Source organism: Pteropus alecto, unplaced genomic scaffold, assembly GCF_000325575.1.
Source record: "Pteropus alecto unplaced genomic scaffold, ASM32557v1 scaffold194, whole genome shotgun sequence".
Lineage (NCBI taxonomy): Eukaryota > Metazoa > Chordata > Mammalia > Chiroptera > Pteropodidae > Pteropus > Pteropus alecto.
Window position 1 is genome coordinate 2,476,541 of NW_006436281.1, and position 27,429 is coordinate 2,503,969.

At 48.2% G+C, this 27,429-nt stretch overlaps 2 protein-coding genes and 1 pseudogene across 2 annotated transcripts in view; 2 read left to right on the forward strand and 1 right to left on the reverse strand.

Annotated features, from left to right (window-relative positions):
• The window catches only part of CCDC9 (coiled-coil domain containing 9), a 31,229-nt gene extending 23,224 nt beyond the window's left edge, over positions 1-8,005 (forward strand). Inside the window, exons 17-18 of the transcript XR_003046285.1 lie at positions 4,349-4,446; positions 6,356-8,005. The gene's annotated coding sequence lies outside the window, so the exon portion shown is untranslated. The remainder of the gene's footprint in view (positions 1-4,348; positions 4,447-6,355) is intronic.
• Positions 8,006-13,248: 5,243 nt separating this feature from the next.
• Positions 13,249-24,224, forward strand: C5AR1 (complement C5a receptor 1). The gene is made up of 2 exons (XM_006911835.3): positions 13,249-13,394; positions 21,920-24,224. The coding sequence occupies exons 1-2, from the start codon at positions 13,392-13,394 to the stop codon at positions 22,955-22,957; spliced, it is 1,041 nt and encodes a 346-aa protein (XP_006911897.1). The 5' UTR covers positions 13,249-13,391; the 3' UTR covers positions 22,958-24,224.
• Positions 21,079-21,197, reverse strand: LOC112479700 (annotated as a pseudogene).
• Positions 24,225-27,429: the final 3,205 nt, after the last annotated feature.

A 27,429-nucleotide genomic window follows, 5' to 3' on the forward strand; every position in this document is an offset into this window, starting at 1 on the left:
AGGGGGAAGGGCAGGTGGGCGGTCCGGAGGGATGAGGCTGAGAGATAACGGAGTGACCTGGAAGCGTCTCGGGGGTAATCTTATAGTGAGGGACCGCAGGGTATGGAGGGCCCCCAGTAGGTGAAGGAGAGACACCGAGGCAGGGAGAGAAGCCAAGTTGAGAGGCAACTGCACTGAGAGACAGTGACCTAGTGGGTGACAGGCTGTGGTGCGGGGAGGGGAGCAGACGACACGAGAGAAGGAGGAAGGCGAGGCCGGATGATGGCGAGAGACCAAGAGAAGAGAGATGGAGGGAAGGACATGCCGAAGCCTGGGGCGACTGAAGGAGAGAGGAACTAAGAGGAGAGGGACCCAAATTCCGAGGGAAGGAAAAGAAGATGGCGCAGAGTTAGGCACCGAGAGTATCCAACTGAGAAATGGAAAAAAAATGGATCCGTGTTGTCAACTGGAGAAATGGAAAGAGGGCCGTCTAAGGAAATGAAGAAGAGGGAGAGACAGGAAGGGCGAGGCACGGACAGACCCGTGGCTTTGGGAAATGGAGATGGAGCTAGAGATGGAGACCGAATGGACATGACGTCACCGGAAATCCACGAGGCATAGAAACCGAGAAACAGCAAGACAGGTGTGTTGGGAGGTCCCCAAGACGCCTCTCAGAAAGACTCATGCAACTCAGAAAGGCTGTTTTAATCACATTTATAGCCTCCTACAGTGGAAGGACAGAGATTACGATCGGCAAAGGGAAAAGGGGCAAAGCGTCCAGGAGAGACCAGGCACCAGCTTCCAGTTGTCTCTCCCAGTGGAGCCATGTGGACACTCATTTCTCCCAGCGACATCGTGGGACAGCACGCAAGGAATACTGCTACCCAGGCAGGCTCACCTGAGCCTTGGCATCCAGGGATTTTTTGGGGGGAGGGGAGGGGGTTAGTTATGTAGCATGGAGCCCCCAGGGACCTGTATGATGCTCTGTATGATGGAATGCAACGTAGCAGGAGAAAGGACTCGACCGCTGGTCCATGCAAAGACATGGTGACCCCCCCAGAGCGTTATAATGAGCAGGAGAAGCCAGGCAAGAAAAATCTCCTCATAGTGGCTTGATGTCACGGATAAGAAATTCCGGAAAATGGAAACTATGCTGACAAAAAGCAAACCAGTGGCTTCCTGAGGATGAGGGTGGAGGGAGGGACCGATTACAAAGAAATTTCTGGGTGGCATGGAAATGCTTGCTAAGCCGACGGTGGTGGGTGGTTTCGCAGATATATTTCATCCATCAATTATAACTCAGCGAAGCTGTAGAAAAACAGCACGTAGTCACTTTACGATGTACTCGCTGGGTTTTCCCAAGAGACTGACGAGGTGTCTTGCGTGGGTTTTGCGTCCCTGCCTTTCCAGTCACCACAACCATCTCGCAGTCATTTAAAAAGCTGGAGCGCGATATTTCTTGTTTAATTATAACATTCTGACAACCCGACGAATGTTCTTCCCTCATTTTACAGATAAGGAACGAAGTGTAGAGGAGGTCGGAAACTCGGCTAAGTTCAGATACCATGGTTTCCCTAAATGCAGAGACCTCTGTGAACTCTGAATTCTTTTTAGAAAATCGAGATACCGTTGACATACAACGTTATGTTAGCTTCAGATGTGCAACGTAACGATCGCCTATTTGTGCGTATTGGGAAATGGTCGCACAGTAAGTCTAGTCGACATTCATCACCGTACATAGTTACAATTCTTTTCTTTTAAGGTCTTTCCTCTTAGCAACGTTCAAATATGCAATATACTATTTCTAACTGTGGTCGCCACGCCGTGCTTGACATCTCCGTGAATTATTTATTTTATAACTGGAGGTTTGCACCTTTTGGTCACCTTCACGCATTTCGCCCACCTCTACCCTCCACTTCTGGCAACCACCGATCTGTTCTAAAGAATACGAAGCTGGTGTTTTTTGTGTTTGTTTCTTCGTTGTTTTAGATTCCACACGTAAGTGAGATCATACGGTATTCGTATTTCTCTGACTTATTCTCTTAACATAATACCCTCAAGATCTATCCAAGTTGTCTTAAATGGCAATATTTCCTTCTTTTTTATGGCTGAATAGTATTCCAGTGTGTGTGTATGTGTGTGTGCGCACGCGTGCGTGTGTGCCACGTGTATCTTTATCATTCATCGTCGATGGACATTTAGGGTGCTTCCATATCTTGGCTACTGTAAATAATGCCACAATGTATATGGGGGTGCATATATCTTTTTGAGTTCGTGTTTTGTTTTGTTTTTCACATAAATACCCAGAAGTGGCATCTCTGGATCATAAGGGAGTTCTCCTTTTCATTTTTCAAGGAGCCTCCATACTGTTTCCATAGCGGCCGTATCGATTTATATATCCACTAACGGCAAACAAGAGTTCCCTTTTCTCTACGTTCTCTCCATCGCGTGCGAGCTCATCTTTTTGATGATGGCCGTCCTAACAGGTGTGAGGTGGGACCTCACTGTGGTTTTGATTTGCATTTTTCTGATGACTGGTGATGTTAAACACCTTTTCATGTACCTATCGGCCATCTGTAAGTCTGTTTTGGAAAAATGTCTGTCTATTCAGATCCTCCACTCACTTTTTGCTCCAGTGTTGTATGAATGAAAACCTCCCATTCCATGGGTTGCCTTTTCATTTTGCTGATGGTTTCCTTTGCTGTGCAGTGTTATGGTGCGAACGATTCTGAGACCCACGGAGCCAATTGAGATTAATTATGAGCCTTTATTAGCCGGCCGGCGACTGACTCTCTACCACGCAGGGCTAGAGGAGATCAGCCCCGAGCTTTCAGAGGAGGCAGCTGATAAAGCTCAAGACCATATCCTGGTGGTCTCCTGAACAAGCAAACAGATTACAGAAGTGGAAGTTGGCTTTTAGCATATCTTTGCCCGGAACAACACCCTTAATTAACAAGTAAATGGATTACAGAAGTAGACATTGGCCATCTTCATATTCTATACAATATACTTCCTAAACCACACAAAAGCAAGTAGGACAAGTTCTGGTATCTAAAGATATTTCTTCCCTGTAGCTGACTTAGCTAGTTGGCTCACTTGAAAATTTTCCACCCTTAACATGCAGGAGCTTTTTAGTTTGACTTAGTCCTACTTGTTTATTTTTGCTTTTATTCCCTTTGCTTTTGGTGTCAATTCACGCTTCTTATCGTTTTCAATTCTTTCCTCTCGCCTTCCATTGAGTGTATCGATTATTTTTCTGTACTGCTTCGAAAGTCTCTACGTAATCCCGTTAGTGATTATCGAGGGGCCGTACTAATACTTAATTTTTTTCCCTTTCGATGTTTCAGTTATACCAAATGTTCATCCTCCCCCCAAAAGAGGCGAGAACCTAAGTGAGCATGCCTTCCCCTCCCTGCCCCCGCCCTCCGCCTACATCTTGCAACTCGCATTTTCATACTTTTAGTTTTACATACGAATTGGAATAAGCATTTCTTTTTGTGGCCACTACTTTTTTTATTTCTCCCCTCGCTTTTTTTCCAACCACTTCCTTCTGAATAATTAATTTCTCTTCTTGTTTGTCCTACGTTCTTTCAAAGAGTGTCTATGGGAGGTGAGTTTTCAGAGGTTTCTGATATCGCCCTCCTGTTAAATAATCTATCATCTGGTTATTATATTCCATATTTAGACTTGTAATCTGTTGTCACATGGAGGCTGTTACCCCATTATCTCTTTGCATCTAGATTTGCTGTGGAGAAGTTGGATGGCAATCTGATCCTTATTCTTTTATAAGTAATCTCTCTCTCTCTTTTTTTTTTTCTGTACGGATTTTTGTGACTTCCTTTTTTTTCATATTTTCAAATTTTGCTAATATTTATCTCATTTTGTTATTCTCCCTGGACCACCTACTGCATCTACCTTGCTCAGCATGCAGTCAACATTTCAGTACTGAAATATCGTGTCTTTAGTTCTTGGTTACTTTTCTTGGTTATTATTTATAATAATATGAGTTATAAAATTCTTAGTTAATATTTTCCACATAGTACTTCCCTATCTGCTTTCTCTTTTCTTCAGAGAGATTCTGTAGGCTAGGACTTTTATTTATATCATCCACGTATCTTAATTTTTTTTCCTTAGAGTTTTTCTCCAGCCCTTATGGATGACTTTGGGAATCGTATTTCCAGCTCATTCATTTATTCCTTAGTTGGATCTACTCTGCCATTTCACGCGCCGACCGAGTTCTTCATTTCAATAATTATATTCATATCCCTTATTTCCACTTAGGTTCTACTGCTTCGCATTCTCTTCTTGCTTTGGGTTTTCAATATCCTCCCTTATTTCTCTAAGGATATTTATTGTGCTTGTTTTACAGGCCTTATTATCTCCACTTCATTGGGTATAGCTTCCTCCCAGCCAGACTGAGACAGCCGAGCCTCCTGGGCACGCTGACAATTTTACACTTCAGGAAAGGTAACAATTCAGTGCTCCTTAAACCTCGCAGTTTCACATTATTTTTCTTGGAACGTTGACGGAGAGGTGAAGTGGAGAAACTGATGTCTATTCACCCAAAAAATATGGGCAGAATGAGAATTCCTGATTCTGGCCAGAGCAGAGACAATTTTCTGGTAAAAAAAAATAAAAACAAAAACAAAAACAAAACAAAACCCAAAAAATCCCAAAACCCAAAACACAACAACAACAAAACTGTCAAGGACCATCCGTGCGTAGTAGGTGCTATGGGTGCTCCTCCCCCTCCTCTCCCTCACCCTGTCTCCGTCCCCCGCCACCCCAACCCTGCTCTCCTGCTTCAGGGCCTGGCTGGCACTTTCCAAGACATACGCAGCCTCCCAGCTCAGCACTCAGCTTTCTCCTCCGGGCTTTTTCTGACCTCATTCAGCTCACTTGGACTCCAGGTGTACCCCAAAGGGTGGGCAGGGGGAAGTTACTGTTCCCTGAGCAACCCACGCCCAAAGGGAGGCAGAAGCGAGGGCATCGACGCTCCAGCGCCCCCTGGCTGCAGCGAGAAGATTCTGAGGCGTATTCCCCCTGCCCAGCAGGATTGAGCCCCCGTCCCTCACAGCTGTTCCCCACGGACTAACACACCCTCCACTGGCTTTTCCCCTCCGACTCATTTTTTCCCTTCTTCCTTCATCTTGAGGTCACTTCCCAAATTAACTACCATCACCCAAGACGTTATCTCAGAGTCTGCTTTTGGGGAAAGGCAGGCGACAAAATGTCCACACGTCTCTAGATCTCATTCTATTGTCAGTTCTCTCACGTATTTATTTATTTTTGTTTCCGCAGACTTTGTCCTCTTCTTGCGGGGCATAGGAAACAGTTTAAAATGAGAGGATTATATAAATTGCTTATTTCCAGGAAAAGATCTCGGGCTTCATTTTCAGCCGATTGCACGTGTATGTACTCACGAGCAATCGTAACAGCAGAGAGAGACCTTAAAAATGGAGAAGGCTTAAAACACCCAAGCGGGGGACCACCATCCATGTGGTGAGGGCCGTACAGGAAGTTGAGACCAATTTCTCCCCGTGGTGCTCGAGGCCAGCGCTTCGTAGCCATTAAGATGCCTAGGAATCACCTGGCATCTTGTTAAAACACAGGTGATGATTCAGCAGCGTCAGGGGGGACCTGAGAGTCTCCACTTCTCACACCCCAGGAGATGCTGATGCTGGGGGTTGGGCATTGCACTTGGGATGGGGGGAGGCGAGGCCCCCAACCCAGCTAAATTTAGGATCTTTAATATAAGAGGGTCTGCTGGTGGGAATGCACATGGCACAGGCGCTTTGGAAAACTGTCACTGCGGTAAGTTGAGTGGTGTCTCCCCCAAAGAGACATCCACCCAGGACCTGGGAAGGTGACCTCATTTAGAAAAAAAACCGGTCTTTGCGATGTAATTAAGTTAAGGACCTCGAGGTGAGGTCATCCTGAATTATCCAGGTGGGCCCTAAACCCAGGGGCAAGAGACAAAAGAGGAGACAGAGAGAGACCCGGAGGAGAAGGCCACGTGAAGACGGAGGCAGAGACTGGAGCCACGCAGCCACGAGGCGTACCTGGGGCTTCCAGGAGCTGGAAGAGGCAAGGACAGATCCTGTCTCAGAGCCTTGGGATGGGGCACGGCCCTGCTCACGCCATGATTTCCAGCTTCCTGCCTCCGGCCCGTCGGGGTGGTTTTAAGCAATCCCTCCCCTTCCCCCCGCCCCCGTTTGTGGTCATTTGTTACCGTGGCTGCAGGAGGCTAATGGTCAGTTTCTTAAAAACACACACTTAGCATTTCACCCGGCGATCCTACTCCCAGATGCTTTCTCTGGAAACTTAGGACCGCAGATAACCCGGGCCGAGAATGTTCACAGCGTGTTTTTTTTAGGAACTGCCCCAAACTGGAAACAACTCAGATAAATGTCTTTCAGCGGGCGAAGAGATGAACAGATGGTGACACATCCAGGCAGTGGGCTACTACTCAGCTGTTCAGAGGAACTCGTGACGCACACGGTGACACGCACGAAATGTAAACACATTTTGCTGAGTGGAGGAAGTCAGATCGAGAAGGCTGCGGACTGTGCGATTCCATTTCTAGGGCATTCTGGGAAAGGCAGCCCTGGCCATGGAGAAGAGATCAGTGGTTGCCAGGGGTTACGGGCGGGGGAGGGGCCGGCTGCAAAGTGGCAGCCGGAGGGAATTTTTTGGGGGTGAAGAAGCTGTTCTGGGTCTTGTTTGTGGGGATGGTGACACGACTTGAAGCTTCTTTTTTTTAGCTTTGTCAAGACCCATCGAACTGTAACACCACAAAGAGAGGATTTTCTTGTAAGTTAGAATAAATTAGTAACAACTAATTTCTTAGTTGACATTTTAGAATCAGAGATGCTGTCTTCTTCACACACTTACAGCGTGAGAATTCGAAACTTGTGGAATTTTCAGAGTAATCATAATATAAGCTCCCATTCTGAATTCTGTCAGGGTTAACCCGTCTCACCTCAACCCGCTTCGGTCATGGTGAAGTTCTGGGAGTGGCACCTTGCACTTGGCCACCGCTCGGTGAGTGTTGGCTATTATCATTATTGCTGGTGGTAGTGTTTTCCCACAGCCTTTGAGAGGTCTCTGCCCGATGCAGCCTCTAGCTTTGTTCTCCAAGCCTCCCCTGGTGCTTGCTGACACCCTCTGGCTCTGAGGTTCAGGCGGTGACAGAAGCTCTGGTGAACTATACTGCTCCTGCCTGTCACCACATCCTGACTCGGAGGCTAGTGTGGCCACTGCAGAGGAGCCTCAGCATAGATGGGCATCTGGCCAGCTCTGGGTTTCTTGTGGCCTCAGGCAGGGTGGTGTCACAGCAGCTTCTCTTTAAGATGTGCTGATGGCAGCCACCCACTCAGCCCAGTCCCTTTAGATGGAGGTCAGGCTTTGCATGGTGCTGGGGAACAGTGGATACAAAACACGACGTGTGCCATATGCCACTTGGTCATAGTCCTTTTCTGCTCCTTTCTATTGTGTAAATTTTAAGCCTCTCAGGTAAAATTTAAAAAAAAAACACAAAAACTTTTATTGACATGCATACAAAATACAGACAGAAAAATTCACAAATCATAAAAGTACAGCTTAATGAACTTCCAGAGCTGACCATCTCTGTGTCACCAACAACTGGATCGAGAAAAAGAATGTTTCCGGCCCCCAACCCCTACTCTGCCCCGATGCTCCAAGTTCCTCCCCCTCACAAATAACCTATCCCGGGTCATAACACCCAAATCTAATTTCGTCTGCTCTTGAACTTCATATGAACAGAATTATTCGGCGGGTATGCTTTAGAGTCTGCCTGCTTTCTCTCAACAGAATGGCCTCGAGATTCAGCCATGTTTGTTGCAGGTACTAGTTTTTTTACTATCGGTTTTTCCCTTCTCCTTACTGCTACATAGTACTCCATTACACGAATATGCCGTTTATTTACCCATTCTACTGTTGATGGACTTGACTTTCGGTTGGTTTCCAGTTGTTGGTTATTATGAGTAAAGCTGCTGTGAACATTCTCGTATGTCCTTTTTCAAGATACATGCTTGCTTTCTGTGGGGTGAATGCTTAAGAGTGGGATCGCTGGGTCAGAAGTCAGGTGTGGATCTCATTGCTACATGTGGACGCCATCCGACGGTTTCCCTGTTGACCAAGAAAATCATTAGCTCTTTGCCGTGTGCTTATTGGCTATTTAGAGATCCTGGTTTATAAAGTGCCTGATCAGACCTGTGGCCCATTTTTTTTTTTCCATTGGGTTGTCTTTTTCTCATGATTGTTGAGAATTCTTTATAGAGTCTAGGTACACATTCTTTGCTAAAGATACGTAATGTATCTTCTCCCACGCTGTGGGTTGTCAGGTCTATCGGTTGTATTTTTTTTTCTCTTAGCGCTGACCGAAAGAATCCCATTTCAATCACTTTGAAACTGTAGGTTTTTCTAACTACTGGTGAAGATGCATTTCAGCAAGATAAGAAAAAAAGCTTTTCTCTCTTTCTCCACAATTGGAGGGAAGCAGACAATCATGGAAATGCCCCTGTAAATATAATTTCTAACAAAGAGATCTTACAAGACATCGAAACTGCAGATTTAGTTGTTATAGCCCTTGTAAGTAACTTTCCACTCCCGAAAAGTCTGTCATCGTGATGGGTCGTTGTGTAGTAAGAACCCGAACCTTGCTCACGGAGAGTTCCGGCCATCGTCCTCAGCCCCTGCGAGGCACTCACCGAGCCCTCAGAGTGTCCTGCCTGATAATAGTGTTTTTGTTTGCCTGGGGGCCTTGGGCCACTCCTGGTAGTCTAATGGCTTGGCTTAGGGGAGGGCTTTGGGTCATGTGGTATCAACTAGACCTCTGAAGGGGCTGGAGACCAAGATCAAGATGAGCCACACTGGTGACCAAGCAGGTCTATGTGACCAAGTGCCAGCGAAGACCCACCACAGCTTCCTGGGCGAGCTTCCCGGTTGGCGATGCTTCACACGTTGTCACACGTTGTTTCTGAGGGAGCACTGCCCATGACCTCTCTGGGAGAGGGCACCTGGGAGCTACGGGGACAGAACCCTCCTGGATGTTTCCACGTGGCCAATTTTAATCTCTATCCTTTGGCCGATTTTAATCTCTATCCCTTCGATGTAATAAACCGACCACGAGCATAAACGGCTTTCAGAGAGTTTGGGGAGTCCTAGCAAATCATCAAACCTGAGTGTGGTCTTGGGGACCCTCAGACTTGCAGTTGCTGTCAAAGTGAAGATGGCCTTGGAACCGTTCAAATTTTCAGTTGGTGTGAGAAGCGAGGGTGGGCCGTTCCTGTGTTTTACAGTTGTCTGTTTTAATATCATTATTCGAATTGACACCCCTGTTTTCTGCGAAATGTGTGAATTTTCTTTAGTAAACCAGAAGAAAGTCATTAGCACATCCTCCTTCCCTTACACATGTTCCTCTGCTAGGTTTCTTATTTAAACAATAATAAATAAGATCGTCTTATTTCAATTAAAGCTACCCTTCCTGATGCTGTTTGTGTGTGACTTTTAGTTGTCCTCTAGTATGTATTTTCCCATTCGTTCACTGGAATAAAATTTCAACAGGACACAGGAACAGCCAGCTCAAGACTAAGTTTTCCCGCCTCCCTTGCAGCTAGGCCCACCCAGTGATTACGTCCCAGCCCATGGGCTGTGAGTGAGAAACAAATTGTGCCACTTCTGAGTCTTGCCCTTGAAAGAGTAGACATCTTCACTCCTGACTCCTTTCCCCCTTCCCTATTGGGATATGGTGAGAGCTCCAATAGCCCCCTTAGACCCCAAAGTAGAAGCCATGAGTTGCACATGGTATGTGAGACACGATTGAACTTAAAGGTAACACTCAGAGATGGCTCTCCTTGTCAGATCATGTGTGTGTCCTGCCATGGGGCTCCAACCACCTGGAAAGGGCACTTCTTTCTAATTCACACAAAGGCTCTGGCTGGGATAATGGTGGCTTCAGAGTGGTATCATCCTATGAACATATAATGTGAGCCACAGATGCAATATTCATAGGTCCTCTTAAATTTTCTAGTGGCCACATTAAAAAGGTAAAAAGAAACAGGTGAAATAATGAGAGTAACATATTTAATAAAACTATCGTCATTTACTAGATTAACACCAATGATATTCCTGATGTATTAACCTATTATCCTCATAGTAATGTTAATATTATATATTTATATTGTCACATCCCATGATCTTTTCATATGTAATAACAATAATATAATTAATAATATATTTTGCTTAACCCAGTTCATCCCAAATATTATTTTAACATATAATACAACATAAAAGTCATTGAGATCTTTTACACTTTTTTTTTTTTTTCCCGCAGTCAGTCTTTGAAATCTGATTGTACTCATGGCCCATCTCAATCTGGACTCACCATATTTCTTTTAATTAATTGATTAATTAATGAAAAGATTTTTTATTAAAATAGAGCTAACATACGGTATTAGTTTCAGGCATACACGATAGTTACTCGACATTTAGATCCCTAGGAAAGCGATCGCTAAGTCTGGCACCCACGTGGGCCCGTACAGCTATTACAACATTGTTGGCTCTGTTCCCTGCACTGTCCTTTACATCCAGGTGACTATTTCGTAACTACCAATTCATCCTCCTTAAACCCTTCACCCTTTCCGCCCGGCCCCCAACCCCTCTTTCATCTGGCAACCACTAGCTCGTTCCCTGCATCCATGAGCCTGTTTCTGTTTTTGTTTGTTCGTTTATCTTGGGACTCGCCACGTTTCAGTTAGTAGCCACGTGCGGCTGGTGGCTGCTGTTTTGGACAGCACGAGGTCTGGGCTTTGAAGGATGACACCTTCAAAGGCTACAATTCCATTTCTAGAGAGTTATCTGCCACCACTACCGGTACAGCGGCACCAGGGTGTGTATTCGAGGGGGCTCATTGTGACAGGGACAAACATAGTGGAAACCACCTAAAATACCACGAATAGGGAAGTGATTAAATAAACAATGAACGATTGATTTATTATGCTGCTAAGATGAAATAAGGCGTTTTCAAATATTTACGAAAGCATTATTCTGAAAAAAAGAAAAAGTAGTGATAGAATGACATTATTGGGACAACTGGTGAAATTTGAATGAGGGTCACGGATTACATAATGGCGATGTGTCAATATCACATTTCCTTATTTCAAAATCGCCCTGCAGTTATGACAGAAAGCCTTGTGCTTAAGAGAGACACGCTGAAGAATTTAGGGCAAAGAAGCATGATGTTTCCACTTTACTCTCAAAAGATTTGGAGGGGGTGGGAAATGCAAATAGATATATAGATATGGATATGTAGCTGTATAGAGACCTCCTGTATTAGTTTTCTGGGGCTTGCTGACCCCACAGTTGTGTTAGCCAGTTCCTTAAAAGGAATCTCTCTCCCTCTCTCTATCTCCTGCTGGTTCTGTTTCACTGGAGACCCCCGACTGATACCAGTCTCACCCCAAGTACGTAGTGGGAGCATGCTGAAGACACAGGGCAGATGCCACCGAGACATACTTTAGGCCTTCACTCTCTTTGTCATTTCCCTTTAAGTTTGAAATTACATCAAGAGAAAAAGTTGCAAAAAAAGTTATTCCGAGAAGGGGGTCATAACTTCATCAAAGGTCTAGGGCAGAGAAAATATTAAGAACCCACGACTTAGGGCGCTACGCAACTTTGGTTTCAAATCCTAAAATACGGAGAGATGAGGTCTGGCCTCTTGAGTTTCCCCGAAAGCAAACGCCCCCTTGAGGTCATGGTCAGTATAACAACACGGCATTCTTACCAGCGCCAAATGCCCACAAATTGACCTTGGAAACTCTTGCTGAGTGACGGAGACCACACTCAAGGCTTCGCTGAGTGGTGCTAAAGCTTGCTGAACATCGTGCGCCTGCGTGTCCTCGGACGCAAGTACCACGTTTTAAAAAGCCTGGGCGAATACACGCCAAACTGCTCATAGGAGCTTCAGGTTTTGTTTTGTTGCGTTTTGTTGGGAGGAGTGCATTTCTGGAGTGTTCGAATGTTCGCAGTGTGCACAGATCCATCCTGCAATGAAAAGAAAGCTTGATCTTTGCAAATTGAACGTTGCCGTAGGAAAATAACGCTTTGTGGAGGAAAGGAGTGGGCGGCAGGTTGCAGAGTTGCAGAAGAGCATGGGAAGGATGAACCCGCAGGTGTACCCATCATCAAAATCATGTTCATTTGGATGGGCTGAAGACCGGTTCCCACCCATGTCCACATCCTGATTCTTGGGAGCAGTGGTGTGACCTCATACAGCAAAAAGGACTTGGCAGATAACTCACGGATCTTGCAATGGGAGATGATCCTGGCTTAGCCAGGGAGGGGGCTAAATGTAATCACAAGGGTCTTCATGTGAGGGAGGCCGAGGGAGATTTGAGACACATAGCAGGTGACGAGGCGTATGACCCTAGTAGAGGCAGAGGTGGGAGGGATGACCGCCAGCCAAGGAATGCTGGCAGTCACCAGTCACTGGAGGAGACAGGGGACAGACTCTCTTCTAGAGCCCACAGAGAGGGCCTGGCCCTGCTGACCTCTTCATTTTGAACTTCAGGTCTTCAGAACTACGAGAGGATTCATTTCCATTGTTTTGAGCCACTCAGCTTGTGGCAGTTTTTTACGGCAGCAAAAGAACACTAATCTAGACTCCTTCCTCAACCCAGGCTCCAGTACGAGAGGATTCATTTCCATTGTTTTGAGCTACTCAGCTTGTGGCAGTTTTTTACACTAATCTAGACTCCTTCCTCAACCCAGGCTCCAGCACGTTTCCATGAGAACCCAGGATGAGGCTGGAAAGGGTGGCTGCGGCTCAGGTGTGTGTGTGTGTGTCAACTTCAAAGCCCCCGGGAGCAAGGCTGACGGGTCCCCGAGCGCTGGGTCACCTCCACACACCTGCTTTGCCTCTCTGAGCCTCCAAGCAGCCCGGTTGGGAGGCTGGGGGGTCTCCATCCCGTGTTCCCAGGACCCCAGGGGAATTCAAGCCAATTGGACCCCTGAGCTTTGCCAGAGCTGCAGCTGCCTGGGGCTCTCGAAGGCGAGAGAGAGATGGTCTCGAATGGGGAAACCAAAGCCCAGAGCGGGGCCAGGTCCAGATCGGGGTACGGGGTCCCTTTCATCCGGCTCCCTCCCTCCTTGGACCGGGAGGGAACGTCCTCCTCCTCCTCCTCCTCCTCCTCGGTTTTCTGAGCCTTGACTCCCTTCTCTGCCCCACAGAAGTGGCCTCAGCCGGGATGCCCTGTGCACAGACCAATGAGAACCTTGGAGGAGAAGGAGGGTCATTTCCTCTCCGCTCTCTGCACCTCCCTCGGGGCTTTAAAAACCACAGCCCTCAGGCGGGAGAGACCTTCGGTCAGCAGGGACTCCGAGACCTAAACATGGTGAGTCTGGAAGGGCCAGGGCAGGAACCCTCCACCCTCGCCCTCTCCTCTCTGGGCTCCCACCTCTCTCCCCACCTCTCCCCTTCCCTCTCTTTCCTCCTCCCCCTTGTCCTCCATCTCCTCCCTTCCCCTCTCTCCCTCATCTCGGATTGTCCCCATCCTGGGCTGGGATGCAGCTAGGGAGTAAGTGTGGCAAGAGGTCGTTGAGGCGCCACTGCAAAGTCCTGGGCTGGCACCCAAAAGTTCCTGAGGGCAGGAAATTCGAACGTTGGGTCAAGCAGAAGGACTTATTCCTCGGGTGGGGAAAGGCCTTCTGGGCAGCAGGGGTGGCATGAGCAGAAGCAGGGAGGCCGGGAAGAGCCGGTTTGGGAGAACAGCCAGGTTACTCACCGGCACGGTCAGGCGTTTGGAACTGGAGACCGAGGCAGCAGTGGAGATGGTCCCGGTCTTGCGGTGGTTGGTGGCAGAACCAGGCCGTCCCCTGGGCTCCGTGAGTGTCAGAGGGAGGGCGTGTCCAGGCTACGTGGGGACCTGTGCCCCCCCACCCCCACCCCCCCACCCCCACCCATCTGAGCGAGTCGGGGCTGAGAGTTAGCACCTGCCCACTGTGCTTGGAAGGTCTGGGCTTCATCCAGCGGGGAAGGGGAGCCGGGAGGATGGGTCGGCTGCCCTGGGGAGGGATCTGGTGTCGCTTTGTTGCCCTCACCCCACTCTGAGACCCGGCTTGGCTCAACAGGACTTCAGAATAAGGTTTGCCCTTACCTTGGCTTCTTTTTCTTTCTAAGAAATAGTCCCAAATACCAAAGGGTATTCAGCAAGAAGTCATTCTCCCTGCCCTCCCCAGGGTTTCAGGGCCTTGGTCACTGGCCCCCGGAGGCAACGGTGGGCACCAGTTCCTGGTGGATCCTTCCAGAAACAGCTCACAGGTACTCAAGGACGATACATAAGGAAGGAAGGAAAGAGTAACTAGTTTGATGTAGGGGTCGAAGGAAAACGAGGTTCAAATTCCGCCTCTCCTTTCAGATGAGGATACTAATCCAACAGAATCCGAACCTATTTCACAGTGCGAACGACAATCAGTGCAGTAAGCGTGGCTGTTAAATTAGGGTCCAGAGGTGACTGGGGAAGTGGATTCTGTGTACGTCTCCGTCTCCCGCCTCAGTCCTCAGAGCCGCCTGCGGTTCCCAAAGCTGCACCGTAAACAGCCTGGAGCCACAGCAGTGGACGCATGTGGACCTCACCTCCTGCATCTGCTCGAGGTTCCTGCCTCCTTCCCCGGCCTGAGAACCTGGCCGGCCACGCTTCCTCTGCAGGGAAGAATGCTGCTTGTGGTTTTTGCCTTTAGGAACCTGCCTTTCTTTGCTCTTTCCTGAGGCCGGTTCGAGTGGCTTCCTAAATCTGTGTTTCTGGGGCGGCCAGTCTTTTCGCTCAAATAAATGCTTTCTATTCTTTATGACAGCCCAGACCTCCTTCAGAGGGTTGATAAATGAGATAATACGTGGAAAGGGAATAAAACAGCGTGTGGTGTGCGGCTGGTACTCAGCGCAGGCGACTAGCTATCCTTCCTCCCAGCCGTTGCGAACAGAAGCATGTTTCACACGTTCTCTTGCATCTTGCTTTTTTTGTTTGTTTGTTTCCTGTGACTGTCATATGTTAGTAACCAGCATTTATTGAGCGCCTGATGCATACCAGGCGCTGCGCCCTGTGCTTCACGCTTTCTCATTCCGTCTTAAACAACCGATCAGAAAGGTACTGTCATCTTCCCGTGTATTTCAGAGTCACCGTTATCTTTTGATCAGCTGTATGATACGCCAGGGGCAGGTTCCACCCCCTGTCAATGGAGACTCAGGCGGTTTCTAATATTCTATCTTTAAAGTTCCATCTTCGGACTGACGTCTGAGTTTCTAGAATTGCAAATGCTAAATCCAAGGCATCAGCATTTTTTTTTAATTTTTTTTTTTAGCAGATATTGCCAAATGTACTAACTCACACTTCCCATCTACGGCACACAGAGTGTCTGTCTGTCTACGCCCGCGTCTGCACGGTGATAGCCAATGTTTTTTGTTTGTCTGTTTGTTCTTTGTCTCGCCAAACCGAGATGCAGTTCTTTGCATCCTCAAGCATCTGGAGGCTTGTCTCTCGCGTGTGGTTTTTATTTTATTTTATTTTTATATTTTAGATCTTCTTTTTTTTGGAGGTTTATTTCATTCATTCTTTACAAAGACCCTGCTGAAGTAACTCGTTCTAGTTAACTATGGTGACATTGGTTAAGGAAATCCAGTAAGTTTCAGCTGTACATTTTAATAGTAAGGCATATATATATTTACACTGTGGGTTCACCTCCCATAGTTAGATTTCTTTCTGGCACCACATATTTGACCCCCTTTCCCCACGTCTACCTCTCTCCCTCCCCCGACCCTCTGGTAACTACTACAGTCCATGTCCACGAATCTCTGTTTGTCCTGTTCATTTGTTGCTTTTAGGTTTATATCCCACATATAAGTGATGTCATATGGTTTTCAGCTTTTTCTGTCTGGCTTATTTCGCTTAGCATGATTATCTCGAGGTTCATCCATGTTGTTGCAAATGGCAGTATCTCATCTCTTCTTATGGCTCAGTAATGTTCCGTCGTCTATACGTACCACAGCTTCTTTAGCCGATCATCTATCATAGGACACTTCAGTTGCTTCCATGTCTTGGCCACCGTGAATAACGCTGCTATGAACGTCTGTGCGCAGATATCTTTTTGGATATGGGTTTTCAAGGCTTTGGAGTAAATACCCAGTAGAGGGATTGCATGTGGTTTTTAAAATAAGAGCGTCTGTGCATCTGAACGCTTAGGGGTTTCGGGTCACAGGCATTGCGCACATGTAGGAGAATCAATGAGTCGCGGCGCCGACCACCACCCTCGTATCCCGTGTCTCAGAGGACATGAGCTGCCGTGGCTCCCCGTGGTTCCGTGGCGGCTTCCTGACAGAGGTCGTGTCTCTGCAGCGACGGGGAGGGCGGGCATCCAGGGAAGAAAGCGGACCTTGCCTCCCGTGCGCTCCTGGCTCCAACGGAAATGCGGGTCTGTCACTTCCTCTGCGATGGCGGCTGGGGTGAGGGGACACTTGGCAGGACTTTCCCCGATGATGGAACGGTGGGGAGGGACGGGGGCGGGGCCAGGGCAGAGTTGACCTTGCACCAGCTGCACGGCAGTCCGTCAGTCCGTCAGTCCATCAGTCCATCAGTCCGTCCACGGCCAAGTCCTGCCTCTTCTCGCTTCTGTTCCCCCAACCATCACCCTCAACCCGAGCCCCGACTTCACTGGCCTGGATCCCTGCTCCCGCCTCCTCTCCGGTCCCCCGGCCGCTGGCCTAGTTGCACCTCCTCACAGCAGCCAGAGGGCTTTTTCTAAACCTAACCGCTAACCCCGGCCCTCTGCAGCTCAGACAGCGCACACGGCTCCCCATCACCCCGGGGCAAAATGCGACGTCCTTAACGCGGCATCTGTGGACCCTCCAGCCTCGTAGTCTTGGCCACGTATCTTTCATTTCCCGGGGTGTGCAGCAGCCTCTGCCTCCTCCTCCTCCTCCTCCTCCTCCTGCCGGAGATGCAGGGCCTTCGCCTCCACCGCCCTGCCCACCAGGCCTTGGACAGGTCTCTCTGTCACCTCGCTTTTCTCATCTGTGACACAGGCGATCTGACAGCAGCAACCCGCACAGGGCCGTTCTGTGCCTTGGCTGAGATGACACGTGAAAAGGAGCTCAGGGCAGAGCTGGCCGTTGCGGTCGCCGTGCTCGTTCGTGACACCGTGCCTTCCCCTTCCTCCTGTTCTCCGGACCATGCCTGTCCCCTCTGGGCCACCACCCCCAGGCAAGCCCCCACTGTTGCTCCATCTCACGATTCCAGTCTCCTCTTCTGCGCTAGGAGCCCTTGCTCCACCCAACACACAGGGCTCTTAAAATGGGGACCATAATAACACCCTGCCCTTCAGGACATTGCGACAGTAGATACCGTCATTAATTAATTAATTAACGAGCACACCTAGAAAGTGCTTAGACCGGTGCCTGGCATTCGGGGATCCCTCAGCACCACCCCCAGACTCTCTGAGACGGTAGCGACTCGACACACGTGTGATCGAAATTTACATGAGATGACACAAAATTAAACGTGCAGTTCCTCAGGTGCATCGACCGCATTCCGCGTGCGTCGCGGCCCTGGGTGGCTGGCGGCTACCGTCCCAGACGCCACCCGAGAGGGTTCCCGCCAGAGCCAGAAAGTTCTATAGGCTGGTTCCCAGGGACCTTCTCCTGCCCACACCAGCTGGCCCGTCATTGAATACTCCAGCTCTCATCGCCCGGGATTAGTTCCCGTCCCTTGCAGACAGACTGTCCCCTCTCGGAGGACAGGTGTCGGGAACCAGTAAATATTTGTGCGATGAAGAAATTTTCTGAGGATCTTCCTAGACTCCTGGAATTCTAGAGCCATGAACCCTTTTGTATATTTTACATAATACCCATTATTTTGGAGGGCGGGGCGGGCTGTGCACTCACTGGTACGGTTCTCTACATAAGACATAAGAAGAACGAAACACACATGGTGACAAGTTTTCTTCCGATGCCTGCTCCAGGCCCCTGCTTCCCCTCCCCCGGGCAGCTGCTGTTATAAGTGTTCTCTGTCTGCTTCTGGAGCTGGACCGTCCACACACAGACACACAGAAATGGACGGGATGATAGCGATAGAGAGAAGGAGGGAGAGAGAGGAAGGGGGAGGGAGGAAGGAAAGATGGGAGGTTGGAGAGAGACAGGGAGAGGGAAGGGGAGAGCGAGAGAAAGAGAGAGAGAGAGAGAGAGCGAGAGAGTGTTTCTCCTTTTGTTGGTAGATTTTTCCAGTCCTTGCTTTTCCTATTTCGTCTAGATCTTGGAGCCCTTCCGCGTCAGTGCGTAAACTTCCTTCCTTTCTTTTTTTTTAATTAAAATTATTGAAGCGACATCGGTGAATCAAATCAAATAGGTTTCAGTGTACGATTCGATACCATGTCATCTGTACATCGTATTGTGTGTTCACTACCCAAAGTTAAGTTTCCTTCTGCCACCCAATATTTGATCCCCTTTCCCCCCTCCCCGTCTCCCCTCTGCTAACCACTAGTCCACTGTCCACGACCGTGAGTCTCTGTTTGTCATGTTCGTTTGGTACTTTTAGGCTTATATTCCACTTATGAGTGAAATCATGTGGTTCTCAGCTTTTCCCGTCTGCCTTATTTCGCTTAGCGTGATAATCTCAAGATCCATCCGTGTTGTCGCAAATGGCCGTGTTCCATCTTTGCGTAATATTCCATCGTATACCTGTGCCATATCTTCCTTATCCAATCATCCATGGATGAACACTTTGGTTGCTTCCATGTCTCGGCCACCGTGAATAATGCTGCTGTGAACATCAGGGTGCATATATCTTTGCGGAGAAATGTTTTCAAGTTTCTTTTTTTGGGTAAATACCCCAAGGTAGGATTGCTGGGTCATATGGTAATTCCATGCCTGGTTTCCTGAGGAATCTTCTCCATACTGTGTTCCATAACGGCTGTAGCAATTTCCAATTTCCGTGGCCACCAACAGTGTAGGAAGGTTCTTTTTCCCCACATCCTCTCCCATCCTTGTTGTTATTTGTCCTGTTGATGATGGCCATTCTCACAGGTGTGAGGTGGTGGTTTTGATTTGCATTTCCTCAATAGCCATCGTGGTTTCGATTTGCTTTTCTGCAATAGCTAGCGAGGGTGAGCATCTTCTCATACGTCCATTGGCCATTTGTATGTTTTCTTGGGAGAAGTGTCTGTTCAGGTCCTCTGCCCGTTTTTAAATTGGATCATTTGTCTTTTTATTGTCGAGATGCCTCGTTCTTTTTGACGGCTGCATTATATTCTATTGCCTGGATGTGCCCTCATTAATTTAGCCAGTCCTCTCTAGCTGGACGCTTCAGTTATGCCCGGTCTCTGGCGATGCCGTAACGGCCAAACTTTCGTGCCATGTGCAAGGGCCCAGGTGGAAGTCACTGAGTGTTGGTCTTAGCATCTTTTCTCTGCGTTCGTGAGAGGAAATGACCAAATGAGCTCATGTCAGGATGGGTTTTTTGTCAGCTGATGAGATGAGGAGCCACAAGAGCGGGGGTCGAGGGGTGGGGGCGTTGTTCCTTTTTTGGGAATCTGACTCATTCCACAACCAAGGATGGCAGAGGCTTGTGAAACCAGCAGAGGAAAAGTTAGCCTCATGTAGCACGTCCGAGGCGGACATTCGAAATATTTAACAACCCGCAGAGCCCCCCTGAGCAGGGTCTGAGGCCTCCTGCTGTGTCCGGCATTGACCCTTTGGCAACTAGAGGGTGGCCACCTGGGGGGAGAGGGTCTTGGAGTAGAAAAAGGGAAGCTGGGGTGCTGGTGGGGAGCACGGCAGAGGTAGATAGCTCCGGGCAGGGGCCCCTGACCGATAGAATACTTCGACAACTTTAGCTTTCGATTCTGAAATCTTTTCACATTCGATGCAAAGAACTTCCTTATACTCTTTGCCCAGACTCTCCGATTTTGCTCGCTCTGTCATCGATCATCTTTATGCCAAACCGTTTGAGAGCGACTTGCAGGCATTACGCCCCGTTTTTTCTAAATACCCCAGGCTCTGTTTCTCAAGAGCGAGAACGTCCCCCCTCACGAGTGCACGTGGTTATCCACTTCGGGGAATTCAGCTTTCGGTGCGGTGCCCCCGTGTCGTCCACAGACCTGCTCGTCTGTCCGACCGATGCCCCGTGGAGCGAATGCGCTTGTCCTGCTCCGGGGTCCGGTCCGTGGTATCACGTGGCATTTGGTGGCCCTGGCTCTTTAGTCCCTATTCACCTGGAAGAGTCCCTTTCTTGTCTTTATGACACTGGCATTTCTTTTGAATTGAGTAAAAGCCACATGATATGTAATTCACCATTTTAAAGTATGCGCTTCAGTGGCATCTAGGAGTTTCACCATATTGTGCAACCACCACCTCTAACTAGTTCCAGAATATTTTCGGCACCCTCTAAAGAAAGCCCGTACTCATGTAGCGGCCACTCCCTATTGCCCCTCCCCCGGCTCCTGGTGACCACTAGCCCACCCCGTCTCTATGGATTTGCCTGTTCTGGATATTTCCTGGAATCCTACAATATGTGACCTTCTGTGTCTGACTTCTTTCACTCGGCATAATGTTTTCCTGCCTTATCCGCGTTGTGTCTTGTATCAGTACTTCATTCCTTTTTTATGGCTGAATAATATTCCACTGCACGGATACGCTCTATCCTGCTTGTCCGCTTACCAGCCGATGCTGACATCCTCCTTTGAATAATTTGACCACTGGTGTGGCTCTAATGGCAAGGATCCCCAACCATCAGTCTGGCCAACCTTCGAGCCAAGTAAAGGGTCTAGAAAGAAAAGGTTCGTTCAGAGAAAGATCTCAGCTCTTCAGTGATCATAATATTGATAAATGATAACAGCCCTGGCTGCCAATTCTTGTCCTCTTACTGCCAGGCACTTTGCTGGGTGCTTGAACATTTTTATCTTATTTAGTCCGTGAGGTGGGTGTTTCAAATTTTTTTTTTTATTTTAATTTTTTAGGTGAGGCAACCCTTGGCTGACCTCGCAGATTGCAAGGACCTTGTCAGCTTACAATCCCTTATTTTTTTTTTTATTTGACGCCTACAGCACCTGGTCTTCCTAAGAGGTCTCCCATTCAAGTACTAACCAGGCCCCACCCTGCTTAGCTTCTGAGATCAGATGGAATGGGGCTCGTTCAGGGTGGCATGGCTGCAGACAGGACATGGGTGTTTCAGTGGATATAAACTGCCACCCACAAATTCAGGTGCACTGAAAATCCAGCCCTGAATATTTCTGTGATGATGATTTCTCTTTTTCTCTGTCTCTTTTGTCACCTGGCTTGGTGACAAAGTGGCCTTCAGGGATGGGCTAGCTCCAAGGGCCACAGAGCTCTACCCTGAAGTTGCCTTACCTCAGCCATGATCACTCCTTGGAGACGGTCGGGGTGTCCTGCCTGGGTTCGCGTCCCCCCACAATGTCGTGCCTGAGTTATGAGGCCCTCCCAAGCCACTGCCTTCTCTGGGCAGTCACTCCCAGGCAGGATGCGGAGCGGCCTCAGTGGGCGGGAGGCAGCAAAGCCAGTTGATGGGGTGGTGGTGGCAGGTGGTGGCAGGGGGTCACTCTCCAGTGACGTTCAAAACATCCGACATTAAAAACGTCTCACGAGCCACGTGTCGGGGACACTGACCCATCAGAATGGACAGTGACCACGGTGCCACAGCAGTCCAGGCTTCCGCCATTTGTTCGGTTGCTGGGCCACGGGGGAGCTGAGGGACTTCCGGGGGAACCGGCCCTTGGCTCTCAGTGGTCCCCGATTTCCCTGGGGAAAGCTGAGGCTTACAGAAGCAGGGCAATGGGCTCAAAGGCACCTAGCTCTGAGGGCTCCTTGGCACCTGTCTGTGAACTCACGCCCCCCCCACCACTTCTCTGATCCCACCAGAACACCACGGGAACCACTGAGAACTATGACTACTACAGCATGGACCCCAGCATACCAGTGGACGGCTCGTCCAACATCCTGCGCGTGCCGGACATCATCGCTCTCATCATCTTCGTGTTTGTCTTTCTGGTGGGAGTGCCGGGCAACGCCCTGGTGGTCTGGGTGACGAAGTCTGAGGCCGGACGAACCATCAATGCCATCTGGTTTCTCAACCTGGCGGTGGCCGACCTCCTCTCCTGCCTGGCACTGCCCACCTTGTTCGTGTCCATCATCTACGACAACCATTGGTTCCTTGGTGACGCGGCCTGCCGCATCCTCCCCTCTCTCATCCTGCTCAACATGTACGCCAGCATCTTGCTTCTGGCCACCATCAGCGCCGACCGCTTTCTGCTGGTGTTTAATCCCATCTGGTGCCAGAACTACAGAGGGGCCTACTTGGCCTGGATAGCCTGCGGTGTGGCCTGGGTCTCGGCCCTGCTGCTCATCATACCGTCCTTCATGTTTCGTAGGGAATACCATCATGAGTTCCCAAGCAAGACGATCTGTGTCGTTGACTATGGCGGAGACAATACCCATACAGAGAGGACCGTAGCTGCGCTGCGGCTGGTTCTGGGCTATCTGTGGCCGCTGGTCACGCTCACGATCTGCTACACCTTCCTTCTGATCCGGGCTTGGAGCCGCAGCGCCACACGCTCCACCAAGACGCTCAAGGTGGTGGTGGCTGTGGTGGCCAGCTTCTTTGTCTTCTGGCTGCCCTACCAGGTGACAGGGTTATTGATAGCCTTCTTCTCCAAAACACACCCCAGCTTCCACACCTTGTCCCGCCTGGACAACCTGTGGGTCTCCATTGCGTACATCAACTGCTGTATCAACCCCATCATCTACGTGGCCGCCGCCCAGGGCTTCCACTCCCGCCTCCTCAAGTCCCTCCCCGCCGGGATCCGGAACGTGTTGACCGAGGAGACCGCGCTCAGGGACACCAAGTCCAGCACGCTCTCCACGGCAGACACCCTGGCCCAGAAGGACCAGGCGGTGTGAGGAGGGCTCCCCCGGGGCCACTGTCTGCCTGCGCCTCCAACCTTCCCTGGGTCCATTTTTTTTTTTTTTTTGCTTATTTCCACTCCGCCCTGAGTGAGCTCATGCTGTGTTGGTTCTTCCTCTTCTGGGTGAACTCGCTTCGTAACCTTTCTCATTTCCAAGGTCAACACCTCCTTCCAGGGGCGCCCAACCTTCCTTCTCATCCAAGGACTTTGAAACAAACAAACAAACAGAAACCAAGGCACTCGGAGTATCCCCCAGACAGCGACGTGTGTGCGGGGCAGAGTGGGAATATAGGAAAAGGATACGTTAGAGACAAGCGGAAACATCTCAACTTTTAACACAGACAAGTAGAAACATCTTAACCTTTCGAAGAAGAGTTATGTTTTTATTTTCCGGGAGACTTGGGGAAAAAAAACAGCCAGGGCATCCCCACAATTATTCTGGTTTAGGACAGAACAAAAGTACGCAGACTGCTAAGCTTTTGTAAGTGAGTTGACTTCAAGAAAAACAGTAAGTTAAAATGTTACTGAAATAAGTTGTTTAAAGCGTTTTAAGTGAAAGGATTGGATGCGGTTACAAGAAGTGGGAGGAAGGCGTTTCAAAGATGGAGGGCGGGACGCGTTGGTAGGCTACCTCCAGGAGGTGGGGTCATAGAGGAATTTGACTTCTTATTTTGGAAACTACTGTTTGTTCTGCACTTAACAAATAATTAAACTTGGTATTTGGACGTCGTCGTCGACTTGCCTGCGGTTGTAACAGCACAGAGGGGTCTGTGTCCCTTTTGACCTATTTCCCTCAATAGAAAAACATGTTGTAAGACAGCATTGCACAGTCACAAGCAGGATGTTGATATTGATACAGTCCAGGAACAGGACACTTTCAACACCAGCAGGGTGTGACCCGCCCCCTCCAGAGAGCTCCCCCCACTTCACTCCACTTCCTCAGCCTGTTCTGAGCCCACTGGCATGCATGGACCTACTCTTCCCCTCCACGATGTTGCTCTTTCGAGAATGCCAGAGCAGGGGAATCATGTAACTCTTGACTTTTTAAAAAGCTAGTGCGCATCACTCTAATAATGAAAATAAAAACAAATGTCGAAATGTTGTCGTGTACGATTGACTTTAAAACCCTTTTGCTTAGTGTTTTGTGTGTGCGTGCGTATGTGTGTGGATTGGATAGAAATATTGTACAGGCCAGCGCTGTCCAACGGGAATGCGATGTGAGTCACACGGGTGGTTTGGAATGTTCTAGTAGCCATGTTAAAAAATTCGAAAGAAACAGATGAGATAATAGTAATATATTTAATAATGTGATCTGATTATTTGTTATATTAACAACAATGAAGTGAATGCTATATTAATTATGTGAATAGTATATATTATGTGATTATATATTATCTGAGCAATGACTTATGTAATTATATACTAATTATATTTACAAATATAATATAGAAATATATAACTATCATATAAATATATAACTATATTATATAATATAGAAATATATAACACATACTAATACCATATTCATGAACATAATATATGTGTTAGTATAAGAATATGAATGCTATTAATATATGTTTATATTATACTGCTATATATAATATTGAATATATAAAATAATAATAGTGCAGTCAATAATATCTTTTTCTTAACTCAGTATATCCAAAATATTTTTATTTCAACATATAATCAATGTGAAGAATTATTAATGAGCTCTTGTCTTCAAAGCCCTGTGTGTATGTCGCACTCACGATGCCGCCCGGTCTGACCTGGCGCATTCTGGGCGCCAGGAGCCACCGGGGCTCGGGGCCACTGGACTGGACTGGACGGCAAAGGTGCTGATTTCCTTTCTATCTCTGCAAGAGCGGGGGGAGTGGAAGGAGCAGCCTGCAGCCAGGGCTCCTGGCGGGATGTCATGGGATTTGGGGCTCCTGGCAGGATATCACGGGATTCTACACCGTCGAGCCTGCCTTGGGCTCAGCTTTCGCCTAAAGATGCTGTCTGACCCAGCACCTAAAACAGGTGCTCTGCTTCCGGAAGAGGCCGTGGGTGGGTTTTGATGGGAAAATGTTGGTTCCTGTGCAGAGCCCCTGGCAGAAAGGTCGTTGAGGGGAAGATCTGGCTAGGGGGTACCTGCCACCCCTGGGAAGACCCCCGTGATCCTGAAGGTCCCTTCTTCCCCAACTGCCAGCACCCCTCTGTGGCCCTCCTCCGTGGCAGACCCGAGTCTGGCTGGCTCTTCTCTCTCTGCCTTTGTCTCTATCTGTCTCTCTCTGCGTGGTTCTTCCTCCACCCTGAAATGCTGGCTTTCTGGAGTTCTCTCTTGGATCCGCTTCTCACTTTTGTGACTTCACTCGCAGCCCTCACAGCTCTCTTCAGGGCATGGCCTCCGCCCCTACTCATCTCACCTTACGTCTCTGTCCCAAAGGGGACCCCGCTGACCCATGCTGACACTTCCCACCCCACAGCCTGTCTGGTCCAAGACCTCCATCCTCTCCTGCGTATGTCCCCATTGCATCCCTTCCTGCCTGGTCTCCCAGTTGAATAAAGACAGTCCCTCTTCCTGTCCTGTCTTCTTTTGGGATGCAGCCTCCTCCAGGAAGTCCTCCCTCCCTCCTTCCACCTCCCCACTGCCATGTTCCATCCCTATTCCTGGCCGTCCTCTAGCTCTCCCGGTTTGGGGAGTGGGCTGTAAGCAGCGAGGTCTTTCTCTCATCATGATTTGAGAGAAGGAGATGCTATCCCCAAGAGCAGAGCCCCTCAATGCTTTTCTACAAACCTCGGAAGCCAATGAATGGCTCCCCCAAGGTAGCTTCTCTTGAGCATCTGCCTGGCGTCCATCAGCCCTGCCCAGGAGGGAAGTGGACTGAAGGGCCAGGCGATTGTCAAATCTGGGGCCTAAAATTCCGCTGGGTCAACAAGTCCAAAGAGGAAGTAAAGGCAGGAAGTGGATGGTGGGTTTGGCTGAGTCGGCTGCGCCCTGCTGTCCCCACCCAAGTCCCCCTGCCTCCCACCCACCCGTCTGCTTCCTTCCCTCCACCTGTGCCATGTAACTGTCCCCAGCACCAAGCTGCTAACGTCCAGGTTAACACTGTCTGATAGGAATGCAATGCGATTTCACGTTTTTCCATCAGCCAAGCGAGACACGAGCCAAGGGAAATAAAAAGAATCCGGTAAAATTAACTTTTGTGACATATTTTCATCGACCCGAATATACTTCTGATATTATCATTTCAATATGGGATTGACATAAAAGTTATCAAGAGATTTCACATTTTTAAAAAATCTTTTTGTATCAAGTCTCTGAAACCTGTATTAATTATATGAATATTATATATTATGTGATTATATATTATCTGAAAAATCACTTATGTAATTACATATTAGTTATATTTATAAACATATAATATAGAAATATATAACTATATCATATAAAATATATAACTATATTCTATAACATAGAAAATATATAACACATACTAATACTATATTCATGAACATAATATATGAGATCTTATCTCAGAGTTCATCTCAGATCTTATCTCAGAGTTCATCTCAAATGTTCAGTAGCCTCATGTGGTCAGTAGCTACCGTATTGAAGGACTCAGAGCTAAAATCCTGTGATTCGAATAGTCTGTGAATTCCACTGTGGTATCCTTTGGGGGCAAACAGCCTATGATTCCAATATTCTAAGTCTGTGATTCCAACATTCTAGGCTTCAGAGTCTTTGACCTAGATAAGCGTTCGTCAAAGTCTAGCCCGTGGGCCAAATCTGGCCCCTCGCTTCCTTTTGTGAATGAAGTTTTATTGGAACACAGCCATACCCATTCAGTCTGTGGCTGCTTCATTCTACCTGGGAGGTTGAGTAGTTGTGACAGAGACCACAAGTGACCTCCTGACCAGCCAAAACTAAAATATTTACTCTCTCTTCCTTTACCAAAAAATTTACTGACCCTTGATCTACATATTCAGAGTTTCTGAGATGTTTACAGATGTCTACTTAATTGGTGTACTTTATCACTTACACGTGTCCCATACATTCTTTTCCGTGCACCAGATATTACATAATGATAAATGTTGTTCAAAAGAGATTGGTTTCCTCATCTTAGCCATTCACCCCTTAAGGCTTCTGGAATTCCATGAGTTGAGCTCTATGAAACTGCACTATTTTGGGATGGAGAGGTACAAAGTTTCACTTACTTATGACTGTTAAAAAATTATAAAATGCGCATAACATAAAATTCACCATCATTTAGGATATTCTCAGTGTTGTGTAACTGTCACCACCGTCTACTTCTGGAACGTTTTCAGCACCCTGGAAGAAAAGCCCCCACACCCATTAGCAGTCACTCCCTAGTCCCCCTGTCTTCCCCCAAGCTCCTGGCAGCCACTAATCTGCTTTCTGTCACGACAGACTTGCTGGAATTCAACGCACTTTGACCAATAAAAATGTCCATTTCATATAGG